The following is a 21,821-nucleotide window of genomic DNA, read 5'->3' as shown; positions in this document are numbered from 1 at the left end:
CAGTTGCTTGAATGTCAAGAGTCTATCCAGAATGATTTCCAGACATACTGGATTGTAGTTATGTGGTACTCATATTTCATTGAAAGCAATATGTAGCTTGGGCTTATTTATTACTTACAATTTGGTGGCTCAAATGGCTCTGAGCACTATGGGACTTAACATCTGAGGTCATCAGTCCCCTAGAACTAACCTAAGGACATCACACACATCCCTGCCCGAGGCAGGATTCGAACCTGTGATCGTAGCGGTCGCACGGCTCCAGACTGAAGCGCCTAGAACCGCTCGGCCACACCGGCAGGCTACAATCAGGTGAAATGCAGTAACATCAGTTTCATCTCGATTAGTGAGATGAGTTCATAATTTCAGATCAGTTGCACATACACACTACTGCATACTTTCAAATAAGATACCTTGAGTCATACATTGATTATGAAGGTGCCTCAAGGGGATGCTACGAAGTCAGCACAAGATTTTGATACTTTGATATCATTACCTGAAATCCATGGAAATTGTTTCCTATTATAATCCCTTCAACTGTAGTAACTCGTATCGTAACATGTGCGCGCAAATGGAGCCCAACGTCCTTACCGGAAATAGCGGAAACATATGCCAACAAACCTGCGAGCGTATAGCTCTAGTGTGAGGGTTGTACCGTTGTTAGTCGCCTACGTCTGTCTTGTCAATTGTTCCAAGTTTGTATTAGCCTCATGTACAGACAGTTTCAGAAAACTGCTTCGCTGCCCTCAAGTGCACATTCTGACTTTCGTTTTTCTCTTAGCTGCTGACTCATAGTACGGCCCAGTGCTTTGCTGTCGCAAGTCATTCCGACCCCTGGGAAAGCTGTCCCCAAATCATGTAGTGTGTCATCCTGACAACACCTCATTTCCGCACAGTGGCATTACTTCGATTTGTTACACAATCTGTGATAACAGATTCCGTTCCACCTGCGATAAATCATATATCTAAAGTAACAAAAGATTGCTTTCATAATACTGTATACTGAAATCAAGATAATTACGTAAATAAGACGTATATAAGTTTCTTCGCGAAACAGACAGAGCAATATAGGCTTGTAGTAGCCTGCACACATCTTACGGTCACCGACGTCAGCTGTAAGTGTTTCTGCTGCTTCTCAGTTCTGTAGTTCACAGTCAATGTATATTATATCAAATTTTTTTTTGTTTTTTGGTCATCAGTCTACTGACTGGTTTGATATGCGGCCCGCCACGAATTCCTTTCCTGTGCTAACCTCTTCATCTCAGAGTAGCACTTGCAACTTACGTCCTCAATTATTTGCTTGACGTATTCCAATCTCTGTCTTCCTCTACAGTTTTTGCCCTCTACAGCTCCCTATAGTATCATGGAAGTCATTCCCTCATGTCTTAGCAAATGTCCTATCATCCTATCCCTTCTCCTTATCAGTGTTTTCCACATATTCCTTTCCTCTCCGATTCTGCGTAGAACCTCCTCATTCCTTACCTTATCAGTCCACCTAATTTTCAACATTCGTCTATAGCACCACATCTCAAATGCTTCGATTCTCTTCTGTTCCGGTTTCCCCACAGTCCATGTTTCACTACCATACAATGCTGTACTCCAGACGTACATCCTCAGAAATTTCTTCCTCAAATTAAGGCTGGCATTTGATATTAGTAGACTTCTCTTGGCCAGAAATGCCTTTTTTTGCCATAGCGAGTCTGCTTTTGATGTCCTCCTTGCTCCGTCCGTCATTGGTTATTTTACTGCCTAGGTAGCAGAATTCCTTAACTTCATTGACTTCGTGACCATCAATCCTGATGTTAAGTTTCTCGCTGTTCTCATTTCTACTACTTCTCATTACCTTCGTCTTTTTCCGATTTACTCTCAAACCATACTGTGTACTCATTAGACTGTTCATTCCGTTCAGCAGATCATTTAATTCTTCTTCACTTTCACTCAGGTTAGTAATGTCATCAGCGAATCGTATCATTGATATCCTTTCACCTTGTATTTTAACTCCGCTCCTGAACCTTTCTTTTATTTCCATCATTGCTTCCTCGATGTACAGATTGAAGAGTAGGGGCGAAAGGCTACAGCCTTGTCTTACACCCTTCTTAATACGAGCACTTCGTTCTTGATCGTCCACTCTTATTATTCCCTCTTGGTTGTTGTACATATTGTATGTGACCCGTCTCTCCCTATACCTTACCCCTACTTTTTTCAGAATCTCAAACAGCTTGCACCATTTTATATTGTCGAACGCTTTTTCCAGGTCGACAAATCCTCTGAAAGTGTCTTGATTTTTCTTTAGCCTTGCTTCCATTATTAGCCGTAACGTCAGAATTGCCTCTCTCGTCCCTTTACTTTTCCTAAAGCCAAACTGATCGTCACCTAGTGCATTCTCAATTTTCTTTTCCATTCTTCTGTGTATTATTCTTGCAAGCAGCTTCGATGCATGAGCTGTTAAGCTGATTGTGCGATAATTCTCGCACTTGTCAGCTCTTGCCGTCTTCGGAATTGTGTGGATGATGCTTTTCCGAAAGTCAGATGGTATGTCGCCAGATTCATATATTCTACACACCAACGTGAACAGTCGTTTTGTTGCCACTTCCCCCAATGATTTTAGAAATTCTGATGGAATGTTATCTATCCCTTCTGCCTTATTTGACCGTAAGACCTCCAAAGCTCTTTTAAATTCCTTCTAATACTGGATCCTCCATCTCTTCTAAATCGACTCCTATTTCTTCTTCTATCACATCAGACAAATCTTCACCCACATAGAGGCTTTCAATGTATTCTTTCCACCAATCTGCTCTCTCCTCTGCATTTAACAGTGGAATTCCCGTTGCACTCTTAATGTTATCACCGTTGCTTTTAATGTCACCAAAGGTTGTTTTGACTTTCCTGTATGCTGAGTCTGTCCTTCCGACAATCATATCTTTTTCGATGTCTTCACATTTTTCCTGCAGCCATTTCGTCTTAGCTTCCCTGCACTTCCTATTTATTTCATTCCTCAGCGACTAGTATTTCTGTATTCCTGATTTTCCCGGAACATGTTTGTACTTCCTCCTTTCATCAATCAACTGATGTATTTCTTCTGTTACCCATGGTTTCTTCGCAGCTACCTTCTTTGTACCTATGTTTTCCTTCCCAACTTCTGTGATGGCCCTTTTTAGAGATGTCCATTCCTCTTCAACTGTACTGCCTACTGACCATGATGTAATCTAATTGAAATCTTCCGGGATCTCCCGGCCTTTTCCAAGTATACCTCCTCCTCTTGTGATTCTTGAACTGGGTATTCGCTATTACTAGCTGAAACTTGTTACAGAACTCAATTAGTCTTTCTCCTCTTTCATTCCATGTCCCAAGCCCATATTCTCCAGTAACCTTTTCTTCTACTCCTTCCCCTACAACTGCATTCCAGTCGCCCATGACTATTAGATTTTCGTCCCCCTTTACATACTGCATTACCCTTTCAATATCCTCATACACTTTCTGTATCTGTTCATCTTCAGCTTGCGACGTCGGCATGTATACCTGAACTATCGTGTCGATTCTGATAAGAACAACCCGGTCACTGAACTGTTCACAGTAACACACCCTCTGCCCTATCTTCCTATTCTTAACGAATCCTACACCTGTTATACCATTTTCTGCTGCTGTTGATATTACCCGATACTCATCTGACCAGAAATCCTTGTCTTCCTTCCACTTCCCTTCACTGACCCCTACTTTATCTAGATTGAGCCTTTGCATTTCCCTTTTCAGATTTTCTAGTTTCCCTGCCACGTTCAAGCTTCTGACATTCCACGACCCGACTCGTAGAACGTTATCCTTTCGTTGATTATTCAATCGTTTTCTCATGGTAACCTCGCCCTTTGCTGTCCCCTCCCGGAGATCCGAATGGGGGACTATTCCGGAATCTTTTGCCAATGGAGAGATCATCATGACGCATGTTCAATTACAGGCCACATGTCCTGTGGATACACGTTACGTGTCTTTAATGCAGTGGTTTCCATTGCCTTCTGCATTCTCATGTCGTTGATCATTGCTGATTCTTCCACCTTTAGGGGCAATTTCCCACCCCTAGGACAAGAGAGCGCCCTGAACATCTATCCGCTCCTCCGCCCTCTTTGACAAGGCCGTTGGCAGAATGAGGCTGACTTCTTATGCCGGAAGTCTTCGGCCGCCAATGCTGATTATTTATCAAAATTTAGGCAGTGGCGGGGATCGAACCCGGACCGAAGACGTCTTGATTATGAATCAAAGACGCTACCCCTAGACCACGGGTACTTAAAAAAAAGTCAGAGTGTTTCATCGAATCACAAGCGTGATAGTACTGATGAATAAACCTGATCCAAAAGTAAATTTGGCCGTTGCTTATATGTGTTCCGGGGTACTACCTTTAAGCGCGTTAGATTATTCTAATGCAGGTTATTGCCCACGAGAGAACTAAAGCGTTAACTTGGCACTGTCAACGCAGAGAAGAGGTCTTCAAGTCCACAAAATAATTTTGTGCTATGTTCAGTTAATTCATGTTCGAAGCAGTACATGAACTAATTGAATTGGAATAATAGGTTCTCATGTAGAAGACTGGCCATGAATTAGCATGTACTGGTACTCTGGTACCGTTGCTGCTGAGACTGTAGGGTAGGCAACTTACGGAGGGGGTAGAGTGAACCAAAACGAAAAAAAAAGTCTCATGAACAAGAGCTCAAGAGCTATGTGAACTTGATCAGTAAAAAGATGTATTCCACAGTATCGAAGATGAACAAGTGATCACGGTTGTTAAGGTCGGTATTTCAGAGCCCATGTTCACCACACCTTTTTTTCTTGTTTTGGTTCATATTACCTTATCCAAAAACGTGGGAACTTAAGAGCTCGCTATAAATGAGATGTGTTTCATTGAGAATACACCTACGTTTCTTCCAAGGATTCACAGTTACGTTCCCTGAGCAGATCTGCTACTTTCGCATATACTACGGTTCTATCACAACGCTTTTGGACTAGTTCGGTATTTACTGCCGTGGTTACTTGATGATGACTCCCCGTGCCGGAGCAGAATGGGTGCATCTAACGTCTTGTAAGGAGTATGTTTTAGAGATGCACTGCACTCTGCCAGAAATCTCGTTCGTCTTCAGGTTGACTATTTTGGGGAACAAATGTGTACATGTGAACAATAAACAGGTAGAATGTTAATAACGTTTGTCTCATTTAAAAAACTATGATAGTTTTCACATAGAAAGTTCGGAGGCTTTAATTCTCAGCACAGCTTCATAATTGGAACACTTTCCGGACTGTCGGCCCTGTAATCTAAGTTTATTTTGAAATGACAACTTTCGCTTTATGTGTGCTGCAGTTTTTTCTGAAGTTACAAAAATTCTTCCTGAAGTTAAAGTTTTTAAAATGTGAAAAACTGTTCAAAGATACAACATGGTCATGCACCTAGGGACAAACATTATATTCAAATTTAACAGTGCTTGTTTCAAATAACTACACTACTACAAGCCAATAATCAGTAAGCAAAATCAAATTAAGAAAATGTGTTATCAAAAATTACTTACAAGTTAAAAACGTTTTTAAGTGGAAGCTCATGGCAGCTGACATGAATTTCCATTTCAAGACAGGGAAAATTGTTAACACATTAGAGAAGACTGACTGTGTGGCCGAAGGCTAATAGTAATAACTACTTACTCAGGAGCTGGATTGCTACACATTGCAAATTACCTTCCTAGCTGAATGTTGTAAGCTGGTCGCACGGCTCTGAAAGACTTACAAATGAATTTCATTAGTATGACAACCAAGTGTACATTTCCAGTAGAACAAGGCATTGTACTGACACCTGCTCTGTCTGACTGTTGGCAGAGACATCTGGGGAGGATGCAACTGCTGCTGGTGGTGGCTAGTGTGTGGCTGGTGGCCACCGTGGGGCAGGCAGGGGCCAAGCCGCCCAACATCGTCTTCATCGTCGCCGACGACATGGTGAGTCGCCGTCCTGTGCTGCCGTCAACTGGACAAATAGTATTATACATCCCTGTTTCTTAGGATTTCATGAGGGAGCATCTGACAGATACGTCAGTTACAGGGCTTGAACTGCTGACGTCAATTTTTTGCAGAATTACGAGACACCAGATGGCATGTTACAACTTTTTGATGATATAAAGTCTCTAACTTCATTGCTTCTCATTGCAGTAGGTGTTATACGTTTGTAAGAGAGAAATGTAACTCCAAGGCAACTTTACATTATTTGGCACAATGACTTCATTTCATGGGAGCCATGATTTCACCATCAGCATGTGCAGAGTTTACATTTCATTATAGATTCTCCAGCTGCTGGTTGGTGTAGTTGGCTCGTCCAGCAATCTTCACTGCATGAGTGACAAAGCCTATGATTTTACAAAGGAGAGAATCAATTAAAACTAGTGCTTCTAAGTGACTGATATCTACTACTCAGTCGTACCTTCTCTACATTCCGAGTAACAAGGTTGGCTCACTGCTGGGTTCTGTGTCAGGGGTCAACTCTCATCATAATTGCACGTCTTCATAGGATACTCAATAGTCGTCCCAACGAGGGTTGCTCGGAAAGGAAGGTCGGCTCGGCCGCGAAATCCACAAGGAAAATCTAAATTTTTTTACCTTACAACAGGTAGCTGCACCTTCCAGCTACCTCTCTACATCGTCACCGCTCCGACTGAGACATTTGTCGTAGCATTGTACAAACTCTTCAATACTATAGTCATAGAAGGCAGCCGCCTGTGCCTTCCGCCAATTATCTAAGCTACTCTACAGCTCTTTGTCTGTGCCAAAATGTTACCGTCTTAGCCAGTCGTTCATGAGAACAGAGACAAAAATCAGCGGGAGCCAAGTCTAGGCTGTATGGTGAATGATCAAACACCTTCCGCAGAATGAGCTGTAGGAGCGTTCTCATTGCCTCTGGAGTATGTGGGCGAGAATTGTCACGAACAAGGAAGTGCATGACAATTACGTCGTGTGATCGGCACGAAATCAGGTGAAACTTGTTACAGGCACTCAAACTTGGCTAGAGACATTGTTGTTCTAGGCGTATTTACGTGCTCACAGTGCGCTCAGAAGTGAAATCAGCGACGTGACGCAATCGACGAACATATTGCAGACACTGCCCAACAAAGCTATTCAAAGGTTCATCGGATTTTTCACTGTGGTTTCCATTTCGCAAACGATCGGACCTAGCTTTGCGAATAGCCCTCACGTTTTGCAGTCGAATCATCAGGTTGAGCGATAATAAGCCGCAAACTTAGACATAGACTTGTACTTTACAGTTGAGAAATTAAATAAAAATTACTTGCAAGGCGAATGAGGCAACAGTAATTAGAAAGGTTATAGAGAAGAGGGGTAACATATAACGATCTGTGCAGTGATCCGAACACAGTACAGTTCCAATCAAGTGCAAAAGAATTCCAGAACTGATATAAAAACCTGAATGAGTTCCTAAGGTCTGCTTTTCTTGAGAAAGGTTGGAAGAAAATTGATGACTGGAACGGAGCGGCAACGTAAATCAGGTATCTAATACATATTCGAGTAATAGGGAAAAGAGTAGGAAAACGGAAGAGTAATAAGCAACACAGAGGAAAGTAAAATCCTGCTAAAAGAACTGTTCATGAATATAATTCAACAATTAAGTACACTCTTCTCATATTCTAAAACTCTAAAGCAAAATGATGCTATGTATACCGAGGAAATTAATGTCAAGAAATTAAAAGTAAACAGTTGAACAAGTGGGCTAAGAAACGACCTGCACCATCCGGAAAATAGGTCTTAAAAAGGCTTTTGAAATAAATGTAACAAATGAAGTTGAGTTTCAGATCAGAGAGGGTAGGGAAAGAAATCTACCAAAATCTTGTATAATTATACGTTATATTTTTTCCGTGTGTGCGTAAGTATTCATTTCATTTTTTTAGGCAATGGAAGTAGTCAATGGAGATTAGTTCATTCAAACGTGTCACGTCTAAAACGTGTAGTAATAGTATAGATGAGAACTTGTCTTTTTATTTTGTGATATTTTGTTCAACAACACACTGTTTTCAGTCTCTAAACGAAAATTTATTACGTTTGGGGAATAGGCCCAAGCGGCTAGTGAAGACGAGTGGTATTGAGCCGAAGAATGCGTGTGACGTAGCAAAACGTGTTGCAGGGCTGGAACGACGTGAGCTTCCACGGCTCGGACCAGGTGCCCACGCCCAACATCGACGCCCTGGCGTACCACGGGGTGATCCTCAACGGCCACTACGTGCAGCCAGTCTGCACGCCGTCCCGGTCGGCCATCATGACCGGGAAGTACCCCGTCCGACTGGGTGAGTCTGACGTCAGCTCGGAAGTAGCACTTCTTCGTCATAACGGCTCGTGAGTACAACGTATACATAGAAATCCTTCACCAACTTTCTAACTTGCTTTGTGCATGGTTTCTTCTCGTAATACCTGCACAAGTTTTCGTTCCTCCTTTTTCATTGCAGTGAGTACAACGTATACATAGAAATCCTTCACCAACTTTCTAACCTGCTTTGTGCATGGTTTCTTCTGATAATACCTGCACAAGTTTTCGTTCCTCCTTTTTCATTGCAGTGCAGCTCTCAAGCTGTAGGTTACTACACTTCACGATTGAAGTTGCTTTACTGCTGCATTAAATCAGTAAGAATCCCGGTCTTACAGCCGAGTGGTCTTACTTTTACATCTGTCATCACTTTCAAATCCAGGCTCAAAACACAAACGTTTTCTGTCTACAATTTTTCAAACAACCTCTTAGTTGACGACGGAAACTGTTCACACTATGTACGAACTGAAAACCCGGAATAAAACATTAAAAACTTATCCTTGTATATTTGTACACCTGATCGGGAAAGAATATCGCAGTACATTGGCCAAATATAATCAAACGTAAGTTAAAAATGTTGGCGTTTAGACACACAAAGATTGCAACTATGATAGTGACAACTACTTATTTACAACTTATACAAAGTAGATACGTGTTTCCCATTGTGGAAGTCGTGGAATATCCTTAGCAAATGGTTCAAATGGCTCTGAGCACTATCGGACTTAACATCTGATGTCATCAGTCCCATAGAGCTTAGAACTTAGGACATCACACACATCCATGCCCGAGGCAAGATTCAAACCTGCGAACGCAGCGGTCGCGCGGTTCTAGACTAAAGGGCTTAGAACCACTCGGCCACAACGGCCGAATATCCTTCGCAGCGCTAGTTGTGTTTATAGTTCGAGTGGAGCGGTCTATTCCCTGACGAATCCGTGCAGTAGTTTTGAAGGGAATACCATGAAGTGCTTCCTTCAGTTTACGATTCAGGCTGAAGTCACAAGAGCTTAATTCTGGGCAGTGTGATAGATGGTACTCTACTTTCCAGCCCCGTAGACTGAACAAACCAGTTACAACTTGCACCATATGCGCCAGAGCATTGTCCTGCAAAATGATGGGCGGTTCCTGCAGAAAGTGTCGCCGCTTCTTTCTCTTGGCTGATCAGTTTTTCGACACAGCCTGCAACCATCACAGAGAAAGAAGTGAGGGCACTTTCTGCTGGACCCACTCATCATTTTACAGGATAATTCTTTGACGCATATGGCGCAAATTGTAATTGATCTGTTAGATCTGCCGTGTGCCGTACCAGCACTGCACTCCCAGGACTTAAGCCATCGTGACTGCAATTTCATTTCTAAATTGAAGGATGCACTTCATGGCATTCGTTTTAGAATTGTTACATAAATTCGTTGGGCAATAGATCGCTCCACTCGAACTATAAACACAACTAGCGCTGCCAAGGATATCCTACGACTTCCAAATCGCTGGCAACGGGGTATACACAATACTACTCAGAAGGCCAATACAACTTTGAAACATAAGTTGTAAACACATAGATCCACTGCTAAAGTTCCAATCCTCGAATTTTCGAGACAAAATCTCTTGTGTAAATATTTTACACTATTGTGTCCAGCAACAGAACTCGTGTTGATCAGAAACGGCTTCCAGACCCTTAACGGCCATCTGATTTGGATCTCTTGTCATTTCTCACAGCATTGTTCTTTGAACTAGACCCTTGGAGATATCAGTCGCCATTCTTGACCACAGAGAACTGGTTTCCAATTTTTAATACCTCTGCTTCAGTGGGAAGCAAAATTGTAAGCTACCTCCTTCTTTCGATCTCGCCAGTAACTGACGACGATATTTGCCCATTGAAATCCGTTTTCCTACATCGGTGAAGCCCCACTAACTTCGGTGACCAAATGTTTTCCCGTTCCCAGCAGATGAGTTGCTCCACACATGTGCCCTCTACATGTGTGCGCGCTGTGGCTAATGGATCCCCCGTGTTGTTGCAGGCATGCAGGGCCACGTGATCCTGGGGGACGAGGTGCACGCGCTGCCCGAGGGCAAGATCCTGCCGCAGTACCTCAAGGACCTGGGCTACGTCACCAGGGCCATCGGCAAGTGGCACCTGGGCCACTACTCCAAGGTCTACACGCCCACCTACCGCGGGTTCGACTCCCACCTCGGCTACTGGAACGCCGGCGTCGGCTACTACGACTACATATTTGCAGACCAGGTAAACAGTCGGCTTCTTTTCTGCGCTTCAGTTCATCTCACAAATTCCCTAGGACCTGCAGAGGGGTCGGTAGTCAGTGTAAAAGCACTAAATTATTGTAATCAATGTCTTGGTGACTAATTACTTCATTAAATTCTATAGCCAGATTCAGTTTTGGAGTCATCACATCATTCAACGATTACAACAATGACATGCAGTACTGACTATGCGTGTTTACATCTTTGCTATATTCCTTGAATTTGATGATGACTGCAAGATCAAAAGAAGTCATCAGTATCAAGAGACTGTGACCAAGAGATTGATTTCTATGGCTTAATCATCTCATAAAGTCTCAGGAAATTTTACTTGCAGCTTTATTAAGAATGCCTTCACTCTTGTAAATTTTTAATTTGTGCCTTGTTACAGTTTCCCAAGTGGCTACATATGAGATGAACATAAAGGTACACCTGTACCTGCCTCAAAATTTTCAGAGTGGTTGTCAACACCACATGTTCATTTGGTGTTCCCAATCTATGTCTTATGAAAACATAGTCATCTTTTAAAATAAAACAAGTATATATTGGCGTCAACCTATTGGGTGCCCAGTTAAATGTTTCAGCAAAAATATCTCTGGAACAGCTACAGATATTGAAAACCGACTTATTCTAAAACGTTAACTAATATTATTGTCAACGAAAACTTATGTTTATTTAATGGACGTTCCATACTGTTTCTTATAGAATCAATAACATAAAAAATCACAAAAAGAATGGCTTTTGTTGCAGCGAGATACGTGAATTACATCCTGAGAAATTCCAAAGGGAAATTGATGTTTGAAATGAACAAAACTCACCGCTGTTGGACATTCCGAGATGCAAGCGTGAACTCCACATTGCTCGTAATCGCGATGTGATGGACGTACTACGAGTCAACAAACGCTGTACATATTGCTATTTACACTGCTTATTAAATGGACTGGAAACAATATAGAGGTCCCATCACCCACGATGAAAAATAAAGACAGGGTTTGTTGGTTCATACTTTATTTATCGCTACTTCAATACTAGAATGTTGCATCGTAGAACGTCATGATTACGACCAACGTGGGGTTCACGCTTGCATCTCGGGATGTGCAATAGCCTCGCGTTTCGTTTATTTCAAACATAATCTTCGTTTTGCAATTTCTCGTTATGTAATTGACGTATTACGTTGAAATCAAGACCATTCTTTTTATGATTTTTCAAATTATCGATTGCGTAAGAAATGACATGGGGCACCCCTTTTTTTAAAAAATGTAAGTTTACCTTGAAGATAATAGCTGCTTACGCTTTAGAATGTCTAACACTATTTACTTTCGTGAGCCCCTTGCCTTCCACTCATGATCGTGAAAGTTTGTTTTCAGTGTCTATAGCTGTTCCAGAGGTATTTGCGCTGAAACCTTTAAGTGGACCAACCTGCATATCACAAACATATGGAGCATTACATCAATCACCGTGTAGAAATATCTGTGCTTCAAACCCTGTTTTGAGACAACATATACAGCTGAGCCTGCCAGCAGTGTAGAAAACATGTCGTTGACATCCTTATCTGATACAGCATGTATCTGTATCAAGATCATTCCCAGAAAACCTGTACCCCACTGCAACGTTATGTACCGAGGAAACTACTGTACTGAGCATAGTGGAAACAAAGTCGTACCAACATAACAAGTTCCTGTGAGGGAAAAGAAACTGTTCATATATCACAGTATTATTGTAGTATCTCTGATGTTACTCTCGTGATCTTTATTCAGGTTATACGACAATGAACTGCCCCAAATGTTGCTCAACACCTGTTCCCCAAATTTACTCATTTGGTAAGCTACGTCACCTTCCTTCAAATACTCGCATTAAATTCCGTCTGTATATCCCTTATCTATCAATCGTGTTAAAGTCTTATCATCTGTTGTTGAATTATTTCCAGTCCCCATTGTCGTTACATGATGGCACAATGTTCTAGAGTTAGTCGCACTGACGTACTATGTATGCTCTTATTTATTTGATGCACTGCAATTTCCCAGAAAGAAGTCTATGTTTTCAGCTCATTTGATGAGTTGATACTATTGCACATAGCTTTGTAATACTACACTAGATAGGTAGGAGATATGACAGCCTGCAGAAACTTACCACCAGCCTTGTAACAGAATATTCACTTCAGAGGAAAAATATGACTTCCTGACTGCCCCGAGGAGCCATTCTTTACTCTACAACGACCGTCAATGCATCTGATCTAGCATTTCCGGTATATATGTGCCACGTTTGTCTGAAAAGGTTCGAATATCTCCAAAAAGTTGCAGACTACAAATTCCACGCTCCACATATCGTCTTTGAATGACCCATCTTACCTGTCTTAAATGAATGAACAACTACGATGCCACTGTATGAACTGAAGATACAAAATGTTTCGTGGATTTTGTAGTAACTCACCTAGGGGTTCAGAAGATTTGGTGATTATCGTTTATGGGCACGTACTGATTTAGTGCTTCTTTAGGTGATGAAAATGAGGATTAGATTGTCGCATTTCGCATTACAATAAATTAAGTTGTTCCTGTTCAGTATAGGTCCTTTTGAAGAGAGACTATTCTTCTTACGTACTGTACAAGGTGTAATGAGAGCTAGAGCTTTATCGATAGAAAATCATGTAACGGCTATTACGTTTTCCCCGGCAGGGTGCCCACGGGTACGACCTGCGCGAGAACCTGACGACGGCGTGGCAGTACAACGGCAAGTACGCGACGGACGTGTTCACCGAGGAGGCGGAGCGGCTGATCCGGGACCACGACACGGAGCGGCCGCTGTTCCTCTACTTGGCGCACCTCGCCTGCCACCCCGGGGACCACTCGCAGCTCATCAACGCCCCGCAGGACCTCATCAACAGCTTCTCCTACATCTCGCACCCCGACCGCCGCATACTCGCAGGTGAGCCGTGTCGCACTCTGTTACTGCTTTCCGTCCTCCTATGAACACCTTCACCACCAGTGCGGTGATGCTGGGATGGAACGAATAGTGTCCAACGTGGCACTTCGTCGTCTTGTTCATAGCTGATGGCATTAATATGAATCAGATGTTATCTGTTATACATATACACTACTGTCTATACATTATTGTATAATATATGGGAGAGTTCTTGTGTTGACAGCGGTGATGGCGAAGATGGACGAGTCGGTGGGGCGTGTGGTGGCAGCCCTGCACGAGCGCGACATGCTCAACAACTCCATCATAGTGTTCGTCGCCGACAACGGGGCAGGCAGCGACGTCAACTGGGGCTCCAACTTCCCGTTCAGAGGCGTGAGTCGACTTCTCCTACACTCTCGTACAGTCTGGAGTCGATAATGATTTGCTTCATTTTCAGAAGTCGTTAGCCAGTTCCACATTTTCTACTAGTAAATAATGTTGTGAGGACAAATAAGCCGGCCGCTGTGGCCGAGCGGTTCTAGGCGCTCTGTCCGGAACCGCGCTGCTGTTACGGTCGCAGGTTCGAATCCTGCCTCGGGCATGGATGCATCTGATGTCCTTAGGTTAGTTTAAGTAGTTCTAAGTCTAGGGCACTGATGACCTGAGATGGTAAGTCCCATAGTGCTCAGAGCCATTTGAACCCTTTGAGGACAAGTAAACACCAGACCAAAAATGTGAAAGCATCGACAGTAACTTAAAACTCATGTTTCAGCTGCTGTTGTAAACGAATCATTTTGTGGAGGTCGTCGACTGCTCTTTAAAACTGTCAGCAGACGATTCTCTACAGAGAGTCTGGTTCAAATGGCTCTGAGCACTATGGGACTTAACATCTGAGGTCATCACTCCCCTAGAACTTAGAACTACTTAAACTGAACTAATCTAAGAACATCACACACATCCATGTCCGAGGCAGTATTCGAACCTGCGACCGTAGCGGTCGCGCGGTTCCAGACTGCAGCGCTTAGAATCGCTCAGTCACACCGGTCGGGAGAGATTCTGTATTCGGGTACGTACTAGAGGGAGGTATTTTCATTTACCTTACCTGTCAGTACGAATACAATAGATGGGACTCGCAATAATGTAGGAAGACAAGTCTTATTGACTGGAGCAGTTTTAACGAAAGATAACGCTACGAAGTTTAACTGCAGTTGGTAGCTACAAGTGTCACGCTTTCTGTTGTAAAACATACGTAGTAGTTGTTCTCATAGTCCAGACAAGGAACACAAAACTCTTGCAATGGGTGCATAAACTTCCTGCTATTCTCTTCTTCCTGATGATGATTCTTCCGGAAATACAAACGCTATTTTTTTTTTCAAGGTCCGATTGGTCGCGAAATAAAAACCACAACAAAAATCAAAAATGCTTTATTTGCAACATTTAGCTACACCTTCCACTACTTCTCTACATAGTTGCCGCTCCGACTTAGATAAGCCGCGCGGGGTAGCCGTACGGTCTAGGGTTCGCTGGCTCCCCCCGTCGGAGGTTCGAGTCCTCCCGCGGGCATGGATGTGTGTGTTGGCCTTAGCGTAAGACGGTTTAATATTGAATAGTGAGTAAGCCTAGGTACCGATGACCTCAGCAGTTTGGTCCCTTAGTCCTTACCACAAATTTCCGACTTAGATATTTGTCATATCGTTGTAGCAACTGGTCAGTACCCTCGTCTTAGAAAGCAGCCGCCCGTGCTTTTTTCCACCATTTCTCTGCTGTAGTTTCTGCGCCAAATTGTCGTCCCTACAGCCAGCGGTTCATGTGAGAAAAAAGATGAAAGCGAAGTCCGGGGTTTACGGTAGGTGGTCAAAGCACTTGGCATCGAAAATGTTGCAGGAGCTTCTTTGTTCCAGATCACGTGTGCGGCCGGGCATTGTCATGAAGGACAACGGCTCATGACAACATTCCTCTCCGCTTGTTCAGAATTGAACTTCATACACGATTTGATCCATAGCTGGACAAGACCATTGGTTGACACTCGCTTCTTTCCTTGACCGCATGTATCATGGAAGTTTGTACGTCCCGTTTCAAAGTTTTGGCACCATTGCCACACTTTGCTGTCACGCATGACAGTCACGTAATCTGGGCTGCATGCAATCAGGCGAAACCCCTCAGTAATTAGCAGTCGAATGACAGTATACGTTTCACACTTGGCAGGTGACACCATCGTTCTAGGTACTTTTACGCGCTCACTATGCACTCACAACTGAAAAGTACGACATGACGCCATCGACTAGCATACTAGAAACATTGTACGACACATCTGCGCAAACCTTCGTGGGATTTTCTCCGTGGTTTTAATTTTGCGACCGATAGGACCATGAAAAAATGTATTCCTCGTATATCTTGACACTTCAGTGTCATTCTTGCGTGTTCTCCAGGAGATCAAGAACATTCTTCTCGGACTCTTTGCTTCCGTTTCTTGCTGATGGTTCCACTTGGAATGTCCATAACGGTCGGTTACGAGTTGGCTCAGCTACCCCTTATATGAACTGTGGTTCATATAACAGCCAATCAATAGAGAAGTGCTTTCAGGGTGAAGTGTACTTTATCACAAGCTGCAGTGAGTAGCCGTTGTAAGAATAACCTAGATTTGGCACTTCCACAGGAGAGCGGTTGATCCTGCAAGTTGTATATTCACTGAAAGAATACATGAATAGTTTACGTAATGTAAACAGAACTTTTTATATTTTTTGCCTGTCCATTTTTTAATTCTTTCGCCTGGATTGTTTACCAAGATAATTAAGAAATTAGCCACAGCAGAGTGAAAGAACATCTAAGAATTTCTTGAGACGATTATACATGATGACGCATCTTAGCAAGATGGTTTCAAATGTGTAATAGTTATTGGGTTTTTAGAAAATACAAATTTATACAAAATCAAAGATTAACATCTTTTATTTGATTTACATTGGTATTTATGTCGTGCAAGTGGAGGTCATCTTCTTGTTACAATTGTAACTCTTTCTCAGAAGTTCCTCATAACTCGGGCCAACTGGTACTGGGCAATCAAGCACACCTCTTCTTAATGGCAACTTTCAATTCCACTAAGAATGTTTCCTGTTCCTCTGAAGTTTTGTTACCCCTCATAGTATTGTATAGCTAGGTGTAGCTGTGCGATTAAATACCAAATAAACATCCACGACATTGCAATGACATTCTCAGCATCTAGGAAAAAAACGTTTACCATACGTGAACACATGTGCTCTATCGGCCACTTTTACTTAGCTACTGAAATGGCTGACAGTTCTGAAGTGAGTGACATATGTGCTGTCTGCTTCCCACCACTGACAATGGAGTACTAACAAACCTGAAAGCATCTGTTTCCCGTACTTCAATACAACAGTGCCACAAACACACTTTAAAGTTTGCAAAGGTTGATGCTGGATTAAAGCCGTGCACCACATACAGCACAGCTTTACGTGTTTTAGAAGACTTCATCTGAGACGCACCGTGTATCACCTTCAACAACGCAGTAATCACGCTATGTTCACGATAAGGGGACTACAGAAATCCGACATATGCAAGGGTGTACAGTCAGTCGATCTTCGTCAAAACTTTTTAACTTTTGAAGGGGACAGGTATCCTTTGTGCTGGTGTACCTCATATATGCGATGGCTTTCACAGTACTAATATAGATTTGTATATAGCTGTAGATGTGTAGCATAGAGGTTTTGCAGGAGGTGTACAGCTTCCAGTTACATCTGCACAACTCCACACTTGCCACAACAGGGTCAAAAAATTTACATATCAGTTCCCTCGCCAATGCGTTGGGCCTCGAAAAATTGAAGCTAATCCGTTAAACAATGTAAATCATTCACAATATGTAATATGATATATGATGTCTGAAGTGCTGTGACGTGTCGTGCTGTTTTGCTTGCAGATAAAGAACAGCCTGTGGGAAGGCGCAGTGCACGGCGTGGCTGCTGTGTGGAGCCCGCTGCTGCAGAACACATCCAGGGTGGACCACGAGCTGATGCACATATCGGACTGGCTGCCCACGCTGTACGCCGCAGCAGGTACGTCCTGGGGAGGGAGGAGTTGGGAAGAGGGGGCAGGGTGCTCATTTGGGAGGGTCGCCAGGGAAACAGTCACAGGCAGTGCACACATCAGTGGCATTCACATCTAATAACACTGTCTGACAAAAAAAGGTGAAGTACCAAGAAGACATGGTCTGATGTGAATGTACGTTCGTACAGCCACACGCCATCAGCAGGTATCACTGATTAGATTTTCAATTCTCTGCGACAGTTACAATATTCAGCAGAGTGCATTAGCATTGTGTTGTCATCAGGTGTAGTAAGGTATATGAGGGACGTTGAATGATCACTGAGAAACACATGGAGACGCCGTGTAATCGAGAGAGCTTCATGAGCACTGACAAGAGTTAGAGACACGCTTCATTTTGCGTGCCTATTTGACCGACTGATCAAATTTTGCAGTAACCAGAGTATAACAGTGGCCCAATGTTGGACTGCATTCGAATGTGAGGGCCAGTATACTCGTCACAAAGTATCAGTCGACTATGTCTAACCACCATAAGGGGTAGGGGGAGGATAGCTGTATTGCTCACCAAGACCATCATAACCACTTAACATCTGTAACTACCATCCAGTAACAAGGAATTAACACTGTACAACATACTGTGTCTTACTGTGCCATTCATTTGAGCCATACTAGGGAATTACAGTCCTATGCATGGCTTGCTGTTAACAGTACAAAACAGATGGGTGCATATGGAGTGGTGCGGTGACTAGAAAGCATGGACTGCTAATGAATGGCGTTGAATTATGTTCAGTAACGAATCGCGGTGCTGCACTACCCTCGATGACCATCGATGGTGAATACGGTGGCGACCTGGGTAGAGGAACATTCTTCCAATGTTTTGGAGGGCCCAGCTGTTTTACTTATGGAGTCACGATGTGGGGGCCTTTGGTTATGACTACAGTCGCAGCTAGTAGTCAAGAGGGCGCAACAGTATGTCATGGACATTCTGCATACTTATTGTTACATCTTATGCGACAGAATCGTAGTGTCACTTTGCAGCAGGACAATGCTCGTCCACACACAGCACTTGTCTGTTGCGTGTGTTGAGGTACTCAAATGGCCAGCAAGATCCCCAGATCTGGCACCAACAGAACTTGTATTCTACCACTGAAGACGTCTACTCGTAAGTGCCAATATTGAGGATATCTGAAATAGCTGTTCAGTTGTGGGACATCTTGCCTCATGAGTGGATACAACATCTTCATAACAGGCTTCCCAACTACATACAGACCGACCAGTGGTGGAGGGGGGAGGTTGCATCATCACACATAGAGGGGTGGGCTGAGATACCAAGTTGTTTGTGTATTTGATTCGATTTTGTAATCGCTGAAATAACATCACATATCCTCTCAGCCCTTGAAGTTTTGGTTTGTTTCCTCCTCCCCCTCTCGGTGTGCTTCATCTTTACCATCACGCCATTTAGTTGGCACAGCTGTGCACCGCGATTAGGTTATGGGTCATATTTCACGTCATTTTAAAAAAATGGCCCTATTGATATTATTACTTTCCGTCAAGGAGCGTAGCAGTTCAGTGTTGCAGTAGGCTTAGTTAACTTCTGAAACGTAGCACTGTGACGATTGCATTTAATTTTACAATATTTGTATTGCAGCGTTATTCTGCAGAGCACAAGTACCAACTTCGCGTTCATTTTGAAAAAACTAACTCCGTGCACCTTTCCTGTGGCCAACACCTGCTTATCGTCCTGGGGCAATAAAATGGATATTTTCGAGCACATTCATTACTCTCTTGTACAAAGGATGTCTATTGTGATTTTTGCAATTAGAAACAAAAGTCCTTCATGTCAAATCATGATGTATCATTGCAAACAGTCTATTGTGTATTAAAAGTGGTAATTCGTTAAACGCAATTTTTCTTAATGTTTTCACAGGAGGTAATGCGTCAGACCTGCCGGACGACCTGGACGGCGTGAACATGTGGCCGCGGCTGGTCTCTGGAGAGCCCAGCCAGCGCACGGAGATACTCCTCAACTACGACGAGGTGGCCGAGAACGGCGCAGTCCGCGTCGGCGACTGGAAGCTGGTCAAAGGTCAGTAGCAGCCCGACCCGTACTAGCGTTGTCTGGAACCTATCAAATACATCAGACGCTGTACTACTGGGTCAGTCCACGTCACACAACAGTTGCAGTTGTGGAATGGCACAGCGAACAGTGCACAATTAAGTGACAGACTTTGTGTCTGCGATGAGCATAGAGTTCATCTATAGAGGGTGTAACGAGTATAGCTGCAGATAGCTTTATATGTGGTACATTAAATGTGTAAACACATCAGTGTATAGGTTGTTTTTTCTCTGCATCTAACAGGATACCCGCAAACACCACACATAATTTACTACCTCATCTTTTCTGCACAGTTGTAACTACGTCATTAAGTGGACTACAGCTGTCGGTATAGACTTAACGTTTTGTTTCCACGTGTTCATGCTTCAGTAACTGACTTGATGTCCAGGGGAAAATTAGCATTAATGGATTACTCTTGCCACATGTTGTGGCAGGTACAATCCACCACTGAGAGATACGACTTGTGATAGCTATAATTGTTAGTGTGCAAATGACGTACATACTGATGTAATGCTGTTCAGTACAGAATCCTCAGTCACCAACGCAAGTATCTGCACTTACGCCCACGACAGCCTGTATAAGTCTGACGTGTGTATTGTAAATATTATTCTTTATTAATATTCAGTGAAATCGTATTTCGTAGATAAAAAATTTTGTAAATATTTGCTGTCTTAAGGCTATTCCATGATAAATTGGTAGGTCGATGAGATATTTAGGTGGAAGGATTCTGTCACGTATTTATAAGATGGTAAATTTTTTTGTACAGATTTTGGCCATGAAGAACAAGGAAGCATATACCAAAAAATCTGGGGATCGACAGGGCACAGTAAGATATAATAATGGATACTCGATTGTTGAAGAGCAGGGGCACATTTCTTACTTTGTTGCTACTGGCATTGTGCTATGGAAACCAGTGTCGACGGTACTAAAGATGGAAAGTGTACAATATAGGAAGTGGTTACTCATATGGTGTTCGCACATCGTGTAGTGGTTTCCGTGACATGGGTACAACACCAGCTGGCAGCCCTAACAAGTGGCCAAAGAAGGGTGGCTACATTTATCTAAATAATTTAATGCACACTGCGCCTTCTGATGAGGTGAGAAAAAGAGTGGCAGGTGTGGGAGGAATGGGAGGGTATGAAGAATAGGAGTTTCTATGAATTTGGGTCATTTAGTGGAAATTTAATGTTGTAAGTTGTTTGAATCGAAACTGTAAGCGGTGTGCTGGTGCGGCAGGTGTGCAGAACAACGACTACTACGCCGGGGCGAGCGGCGCTGAGGACCCGCTGTTCACGCCGGCCTACGGCCCAGAGGAGGTGCTGGCCAGTCCAGTGGGGCAGGCGCTCTCCAGCGTGGTCGGGGCGTCCCCAGAGGCGGGGGACGTGCTGCGGCTGCGTGAAGAGGCGACCGTGTCCTGCCCGGAGCGGCCCGCCCACGGACTGTGCAACATCACGAGCAGCAGCGGCTGGTGCGTCTTCAACATCAGGCAGGACCCGTGCGAGGCGGGCGACGGCGCTCCCGCCGACATGCCGGAGGGCCTGGTGGACACTCTGCTGGAGCGGCTGGAGACGCTGTCGCAGCCGCTGATGCCGCAGCCGGGGGCCAACGTCACGCAGACCGACCTGGCCGACCCCAAGCGCTGGAACAACACCTGGGTGCCCTGGGTCGACTGCATCGCCGACAACGCAGACCCCATGTGCAACGTCGTCACGTAGTGGCCGCTCTCTCTTGCAGCACTTACTTTGCCTCAATTGTGTGATGTAGCTATGTAAAGAGCAATAAACGGCTGTCACATATCGTACTTATTGAATTTTACTCAACAGTATGTGTACCTTAATACCAATTCCAGTACAAGACCTACAACCACTACCCCTGTGTTTAGACCTTCATTAAGTTGTTTAAATACCTATACTCCTTCACCAACCTGATGATCAGCTGTGGTCCTGAAAAGGAAGCTTTAGCCAGCGTTCCAGTCTTTACAAATAGCAGTGCAGACTGGTCATAAACTCTTCATGTCAGTGACAGCATTCAAAGGGAAGCTGGGATAGAAACTGTTGAAGAACCGGATCTAACTAGAAATAGCAACAAAGTCTGGAAATTATGCAAACATCTCAATAACGACACAATTAAGGTTACTGCACATTACAGTAACACTGTAGACCAGGTAACTCATGA

At 43.5% G+C, this 21,821-nt stretch overlaps 1 protein-coding gene across 1 annotated transcript; it reads left to right on the top strand.

The window, feature by feature from the left end:
• Positions 1-1,091: 1,091 nt before the first annotated feature.
• LOC124712333 (arylsulfatase B-like) lies at positions 1,092-21,361 on the top strand. The gene is made up of 9 exons (XM_047242627.1): positions 1,092-1,112; positions 5,845-5,961; positions 8,150-8,309; positions 10,339-10,562; positions 13,249-13,498; positions 13,719-13,867; positions 17,406-17,541; positions 19,458-19,616; positions 20,883-21,361. The coding sequence occupies exons 2-9, from the start codon at positions 5,860-5,862 to the stop codon at positions 21,359-21,361; spliced, it is 1,659 nt and encodes a 552-aa protein (XP_047098583.1). The 5' UTR covers positions 1,092-1,112; positions 5,845-5,859.
• Positions 21,362-21,821: the final 460 nt, after the last annotated feature.

The sequence above is a fragment of the Schistocerca piceifrons genome, chromosome 8 (assembly GCF_021461385.2).
Source record: "Schistocerca piceifrons isolate TAMUIC-IGC-003096 chromosome 8, iqSchPice1.1, whole genome shotgun sequence".
Classification (NCBI taxonomy): Eukaryota; Metazoa; Arthropoda; class Insecta; order Orthoptera; family Acrididae; genus Schistocerca; species Schistocerca piceifrons.
Note: the sequence above shows the minus strand (reverse complement) of the source record. Positions and strands in the feature narration are given on the sequence as shown.